General features: G+C 41.8%; 1 protein-coding gene across 1 annotated transcript; it reads left to right on the top strand.

The window, feature by feature from the left end:
• Window positions 1-206: 206 nt before the first annotated feature.
• gata4 (GATA binding protein 4) lies at window positions 207-7,461 on the top strand (the record flags this gene model as incomplete). Its single annotated transcript, XM_080047577.1, has 6 exons — window positions 207-723; window positions 5,668-5,834; window positions 6,093-6,218; window positions 6,687-6,768; window positions 7,013-7,149; window positions 7,336-7,461. The coding sequence occupies 6 exons, from the start codon at window positions 207-209 to the stop codon at window positions 7,459-7,461; spliced, it is 1,155 nt and encodes a 384-aa protein (XP_079903703.1).
• Between the last annotated feature and the right edge of the window lie 825 nt (window positions 7,462-8,286).

Genomic DNA, 8,286 nt, shown 5'->3' with positions numbered 1-8,286 from the left:
TCTCCTCTCAGTTTTATCTTAATTTTACTAAAACGGTTCTTATGCGTGGCTCGTCCATCTGATAAAGGACGAGAGAGCTTTGCGGACTGTATTAAACCATATTCTAATTGTGCGTTAATAATCGGCTACCCAGCGATCCAGTGCGTGGCTGCATCCATAGCACTATCCGGTTAATCAACACGGATGTCCAGCTTTAAGGAGTGGAAATGTATCAGGGCATAATGACCACCAACCACGGACCCACGTCCTATGAGGCCGGATTTCTCCACAACGCCTCGGCGGGCACCTCTCCGGTTTACGTGCCCACCACCCGGGTCGTCACCCCCATGATCCCGTACCTCCAGACGCCCGGTGCGTCGCAACAGAGCAGCCCCGTGTCGAATCACTCTGCCTGGGCTCAGTCGGGCGCCGACTCGGTGCACACGTACAACCACCACTCCTCGGTGTCTCCGCGCTTCGCCTTCTCCACCAGCCCGCCTCTGTCCTCCGGGGTGGCCGCGGCCCGGGAGACGGCGGCGGCGGCCTACAGCAGCCCGCTGAACATCTCTGCCAACGGGAGGGAGCACTACGGCGCCCGGAGCCTCGGCGGGTCGTATCACAGCCCCTACCCGGCCTACATGAGCCCGAGCGTGGGTGGGACGTGGTCGGCGTCCCCCTTTGACAGCCAGGTGCTCCACGGTCTCCAACCCGGCGCTCATGGCACAGCACGGCACCCAAACATAGGTGAGCAACATGACTAAATCAAATGCTTTTTTTTATTATTATTATTATTTTAGCTTATACATAGTTTGTATAAATCAAAGTGGACACACTCTTTTGTATTTCCCCATTCGAAGTGTGTTTTGACTTCCTGAAATTCCCTTGGGTTATGCTTTGTAAAAAACGGCCAGCTCTTAAGGAGATAAAAATGCAGATGCAGTTGATAACATGAAAGTAGCATGTCTCTTGTATTTATTTATATTTGTCAGGGATTAATGACGGGTAGGCCTACAATTAATCGCCACAAACACAAGGCTGCAAGGTCTGAAAAATTGGTATTAACAGAATTATCTTTAAAAATATAAATATTTTGCCTCAAGTCCAGTTGCATGACAGGTCCTAAAGAATAAACTATTATTACTGCACGTGACATGCTGATGATGAAAATACGTCTGCATGTGTATCATAAATAATCTCTTAATGAAGACCCATCGAGATTAAGGCCTTCAGCGTTCGGCTAATTGACAGGACACACCGGACTGCACTCATTTAAAAGGCCTGATATATTATTTGAAAATGACAAATAAATCCACATGATAACAATACGATTTGTGTATTACTATAACTAAGATTAAACATTGATTCATTATATTAATATTTTTTTTGTCATTTAATTAACACCTACATACTCATTCTGGTATAAAACGAATAGGCTACATTTTTACAAGTTTACGCATATTTTTTTCTTTTCTTAAGGCTTCAAGATGTAGCCTATTTATCAAATATCAGAACGAAATTGAACGCCCCATTTAAACGAAGCAGGATGTGCATGTTTTATTTAATTTCATATTATTTTTGAATCTATTGAATTTGATTATAACAGAGGGAACAGCCAAACACATCAACGAGTAAAATAGGTGGTTCAGTCGTGTTGTAGGCCTATTGCGCAGCACGCATGCATAGTGCTTCATCACCTACTCCAACTGACATTTCACACGTCATAACAACCGGAAGTCATTGTTGAATAAAATTCATGGCTACAGTATTTTATGTTTACAGTATTTCCTGTATGAGGGAAAATAAATCAAGAAGGCCATGAATGATTAACAGTGAGATTAACACTCTGGTGAAACAATTTGGAAACAAATAATACATCTTTTTTGAAGCTTATATATATTTTTTTATCAATCAAAGACACATTCACAGGAGTGATAAAAAAAATGAATATGTAACCGTACCTGAGTTGATGACAGTTTATGGAGCAGGGATAATGGGTTGTGTTTGACTGTGGCCTCTTGATTGAATCAGATTGGATTTGATTTGATCTTTATCACTCCTTTCCGTCAATGAGGACACAGTGAGACCGTTTGAATTTTCTTTTCAAATTAAATAATAATTTAAAAAAAAAATACAGTCATGTAAGAAACAGCCTCATGTCCCTGTGACTGGATGTGAATGTGGCCCATAGGTTGATGTGTACTCTGGACCATGTCAGCCATTGATTTTACTTTAAGGGTTGTCAGTATTTCCATGACTGCGCCTATGGCTCCTTGTACATTACTGATAGGCGTATAGGGGTTTATTCTATTATGTTGTGTGCTGTAATTCGGCATCTTCAATTGATTTTTCTTTGGTTGTTATTCCCATTTCATGATTAAGTCATTAACAATCTTATCCGAACAGCAGGGTCATTATTTGACTTATAAGTGTTTGTTTATTTAAATATCAAACTAACAGTCAATTACTTCCTCATACATATTTAACAGCTATCATTTTTCTGCTAATTAATTAGACAGGTGACTGCACTGAATACTGCTTTGGGTGGGGATGATTTTAAACAGCTCCCATTTCAAAACTCCCACAAAGCGTTTGATGAAGCAAGACAAAGATCAGCTGTGCAAAGAGTGTGTGTGTGTGACAGATAACAGCGTTGATCTGATCCCAATCACACTCAAAGCTCACAGTATATACGGCCTGTCTCAATCACTCCTTTTCTCCATAGACGTTTCAATAACAAGCGTCACCTCATTGTTTCACAATCAAATTGGATCAAATCTCAGTGTTTGATTAAGCGGCCTTCAGCCATGCCGCCAAAAAGTTCCTGTTGTTGTGTCGGTGAGCAGGAGGAAATAATAAGTTAGTGACTCACTTTAAAACACATCAAGAATTATAATTCATTACAACAATCTAGATTTTTAGAGTGACGATAACCAGTATGCCTTAGTTTTACGGACTAAGATTTATTAAAAGCATCTATAAAAAATATTTTAGGGTATTTAAAAACATTTCTAAGTTCCCCCCCTCCCCCCCGGAACATAACATAAGATTTTATAATAACACTTATGATTTGTTTTCAATACAAAAAAAATCTAATCACGTTCTCCTTGAAAGCCTAATTATCATTTTCCAAATTTGATCTTACTGAAATATCACAAGAGATGTATGCTTTGGACTACATACTGTGTCTTACATCAGTCTGATAGGAACCGGGCAGTAACGAGATGTAACCATGAGGAGCTTGTACCTTTGCCTAACGTTATCAGTCAGCCATCAAATATAAAATAAAAAGTCAAATCTTGACTTTAAATTGTTAAAAAGCAATGGACATTTTTAAAATCTTCAGTAAAGTATAGTCTGAAAGAACTAAATGTTAAATGCATAAAATATCAAATTGAGTATGAAATTAGTATGAAAATGTAATGCGAGTAAAAATGTCAATCATAAACAGAAGTAAAAGTACTCAAAGCAGCATTTGAGTGTTACACTAATATATATATAGATCATCAATATTATTATTACATAATAACTTGTGAGCAGAATTTCTTTCTTGATGGGGTGAATGTAAACTACTCAATTTACTGTGTCATAATCTCTCTGGTTGTTTAATTTACAACAATGCATCAACTCGTATACATTCATTTAATTTATTTCCCCATATGAACAAATAATAAAGTAAATTCAGCTGCCATATAAGTGTAGTATAGTAAAACCGTGCAAAGCTTCTCTCTGAAATGTGGACTAGAAGTATAAAGAAAAGTCCTCCTATTTGTACTTAAATACAGTCTGAGTAAATGTACTTATTATTATTGATTTCACCGCTAAGAAAAGTGCCCTCAAATATACTGTAATATATTAACGTTGTTGGGTTTTACATCATCAAATGTTCATATTTGGATATACTGTATATTGCACCTGAAGTCTCTATATCTAACGTATTCAGTGAACACAGCCGTCAGATTATGTCACAGTCGATTGAGTCTTTCGTCCCTTCCTTTCACCTTTGTCCTCTTTAGGCCGTTACTGGGAGTTGTTTTTAAACTGCGCCCTGATAAAAAGACACAAACTGACATTCATGCGGCGGAAAAAATAAAGCTCTTTTTAGATAATACAAAAGGTACTTCTTTTGTCTCGCGTCGCTGTCTTGTGTTGGCTACAAATTGCTGCCTGGCTCAAGGTTGGCGTGCCCCCACTGTTTTTTTTTATTTTGTTTTGCTCGCAGCCTTGGAGGAGGCCCTGCCCAGCATGTGTATCAGTGCCATTCCAGCTCCGCTCTGCAGCACAGCCATGCAGCAACAGATGGAGGCCAGATTTAATGTCATCTGCAGAAGAATGATTGTAGTAGAGTAGCGCACACAGTTTATAGAACACAACATGCTGATTTCAATATGACCTTTACGGTTAGAAAGTTTGGTGTTTGGTCCACATTTGCTGGAGCTTTTGCCAGCACAACGTCACATAAATACTGTTAACTGCACTGTGGCTACATGAAACTGTCACCTCACCCCCCAACCACAGGCTGACTGGTCACTGCCCCCTGAACACCGAAGTGGTTCCTGGGAGAGACACTCTGTCATGTGCCAGATGATAGAGCGAGCATTGCATTGAAAGAGAGAGAGAGAGAGAGAGAGAGAGAGAGAGAGATGGTAGAGATGTGGAGTCTCTATTTGAATATGATGGAGCTTCATTCTGTCTCTATTTCCAGCCGAGTCTTTATCTCATGGGGAGCTGTGTGAGATAAGGAGGGATTCCAGGCTGCTGTTGTGTAGGGGCCTATAGAGTCCCCACAGCCGGCACCTCCTGCTGGTTTAGAAATGCCACTACTGCTTGATAATGGCCCTGTCTGGGGTCTAGGCTGCAAATAGTAGCACAACTCAACATGGATGTTATAATTATGTTTCTTTTAAATTCTTTACGTAAATTTCTTTGTATAAAATAATTATAAGCCTCTCTCAGAGTTGGAATTTACCTAAGTGCATTTGAGGTCCCTTTCCCAGATTACATGTACCCCTAACTGCCAAGTGATAACCATGTATCTCTACATGTGGCGATATTCAATTTGAATGTTTGCGTTAAGGCTTTAAGACAAATCTGGTATGCTAAGGAAAGAGAGATAGGTGGTTTTCAGAGGACAGCAAAACAAATGATCTAATAGAAGTTGATGCACTACTGAAGATGATCAAACAGTAGGCCTATGTAAAGCAGGCCTACTGTAAATATCTACAGCAGTACAAATGCAACTTACACACCGACGCAGCAGTAATATTACTCCAAAGTAAAACCCTGACATTTTGCTACACAATCAGTGCTTTTGATAATTTGATTAAATGTATCTGACAATACTCACATACTTTTAGTTAATACGGTTCGAGGTATTAGAACTTTTGAATTCTTATTTTATGGTCAATACTATTTTCTTAACCATGTCTGACAACGGTAGCCGACACCCGGTCCGGTCCTGCCAGGCCATCCATGTTACCGCTGTCTTGGTTTGTGATCTTCCTGTCTTGGTTTCTAATCCCGATAAATGTTTTTTTTACTGGAAGTGTTTTCTCAGCCGAGCTAAGGGTGTAAGGGCAGGGTGTCGTACTGTATGGAATGTAAAGCCCACTGAGGCAAATGTCTATTTGTGATATTGGGCTATACGAATGAAACTAATTTGATTTGATTTGATTTGTGGTTCTTCTTCAGACCTGTTCGATGACTTTGCTGAGGGGCGAGAGTGTGTGAACTGCGGTGCCATGTCGACCCCCCTTTGGAGGCGGGACGGCACCGGCCACTACCTGTGCAACGCCTGTGGACTGTACCACAAGATGAACGGCATCAACAGACCTCTGATCAAACCTCAAAGACGCCTGGTGGGTGACAGTATATAGGGAACCTTACAATGGCTTGATGGTGTTTTGTGCCCCCAACAGAGCCTTCAAGGCAGCGCTGACTGGAAGGCCCTAACCCTGACTGTATGGGGGCGGGGAGGTTCAGGGCACAAAACACCCATTAAACTTTTCAATGAGCCGGCAACAGTGTGGTACACAGATGATGCAATGGGGATTCATAGATTTTCTTTTTTGTTGTTGCTTTTTTCTATTGTAACTCTGACTTCTTCCTGGCTGCAGTCTGCCTCCAGGAGGGTGGGCCTGTCCTGCACCAACTGTCACACCACCACCACCACTCTGTGGAGACGGAACGCAGAGGGAGAGCCCGTCTGCAACGCCTGTGGCCTCTACATGAAACTCCACGGGGTGAGACAGACATGTAGAAACAGATTCTTACTTGAACTAAAAAGGTTCTACGACGAACTTTAAAATATTTCTCCAACAGTCTAATTTCCCTCTCTAATTATCATAAATGACATGTCGCAGCAGACAAGACCATCAGTGCAAAGAATGCTATTTTTATAAAGTTTTTCTTAATGCCTTTGTCATGCGAACCTCACTGGAACTACAGCTGTCGTAGTAAAAACACTACCGCTTTGGTCCAAAGGGGGTGCAAGAATAACAACAACAAAAAGTTCCTCGGAGCAGCTTTAACAGGGGGACATATGATTAATCACTTTTGAGTGCTGGGTATATGGCTTATTTACCAACCCACAAACGCTGAAATAAGACAACCCAGTCAGTTGATTTTGGGCTCACCAGCTGACGTGGACACTACATTAATGCTCCAGCTGTTTGACTGAAGGTTCCACTTTTGTCTTGGTGTTGTGACAGGTACCACGACCCCTGGCTATGAAGAAAGAGGGAATCCAGACCCGTAAACGCAAACCCAAGAACCTCAACAAATCCCAAACTGGTGAGCCTCAAAAACAACATGCGCTAATGTTTGAGTCTGTTTCTAAATATAGATATAAGTGTAAAACTTAGACTAATGGGTCCCACTTAGAAGAAAGCTCCCCTAGGTAAAATTGTATTTGGTTTGATAAATAATAAGGAGGTTTGATAGATTTACTGCCCAGTTTTGGTATATTTGTATATTTGTTAGAGAACATGTCACATGTGAATATGTAAAGAAGGCTATATGATTATTTGCATCACAGGGACCCCAGGCAGTGAGGGGACCCCAGTCACGCCAACTAGTACTCCCCGTGCCTCCACCAACACAGAGGAGCCTCGCCAGATAAAGACAGAGCCCGACAATCACAGCTTGTACACACACCACAGCGTACATGCTCAGGTTTGACAGTTTCTTAAAGTAGAATTTAAAAAAAAATATTTGCATCCAAAAATGTTGGTAAAGGCACCCATTGCTTAATACATTCATTAAGCCCAGAAATTGTGTCACCCAAAGACAGTAAAACTACTGTTTAGTTTCTAAGTAGAGTCTGCCCATTCTCACCATTTTCCTTCTGTATCCGTCTAGATCTCAGCCCTACCAGCCTATATGGCAGCTCATGGTGGGGTCACTCCTCTCAAGATGTCCCCCGGGGGCCACGGCGGGTCCTCTGGCTCCAAAGCTGAGCCCTGGAACAACCTTATCTTGGCCTAGAAGAGCCACAACCCCAGCATCTCAAAACCACCCTATCTATCCGTAGATTTAAACTCTCCTGAGGGACAAGGGACTCTAGAAAGCAGACTGCCGCTCTGGATGCAGATGTTCCCACAGACTACACACCCACACACCCACCCACCCACCCACACACACACACACACACACACACACACACACACACCCACACACCCACCCACACACACACACACACACACACACACACACACACACACACACACACACACACACACACTATAAAGTGCCTTCACTACAGCGATCTTGGACAAGAGCACTGGCGCCACAAGGAAATGTGGATCTCAAACAGAACAGCACAGACACTGAGGGTTCAATCAAAGTGATCAAGGACTGAGCAGAATTGGTGTTATACAATCATTAAAGAGCCGCGCGCTCACACACAGACGCACGCACACACACACACACACACACACACACACACACACACACACACACACACACACACACACACACACACACACACACACACACACACACACACACACACACACACACACACACACACACACAGCCAAAGTGGGGGCATATAACAGTAGTAGTCAGACTTTATTTCCCTGAGTATTTTTTTAATTTCATATAAATTTTACTTCATTTTCATGTTATCATGGAAATTATGCCATGAAATCATGGCCTGACTCATTCACAGTAGCATCTTGATGTCAAAGGTCGCACCATGGAGGATCTGCAGCATCTGAACTTAAAGGGTCAGTTCACATTAATTATTATGTGCAGTAGAGTAGATGATTGAACCCGTTCAAGGGGTGGTGAGGTTTTTGGATTATGCTG

The sequence above is a fragment of the Ammodytes marinus genome (assembly GCF_949987685.1).
Source record: "Ammodytes marinus genome assembly, chromosome: 19".
In the NCBI taxonomy this organism is placed as follows: domain Eukaryota; kingdom Metazoa; phylum Chordata; class Actinopteri; order Uranoscopiformes; family Ammodytidae; genus Ammodytes; species Ammodytes marinus.
The sequence above is the reverse complement of the archived record's forward strand: the minus strand, read 5'-3'. Positions and strand labels throughout refer to the sequence as shown.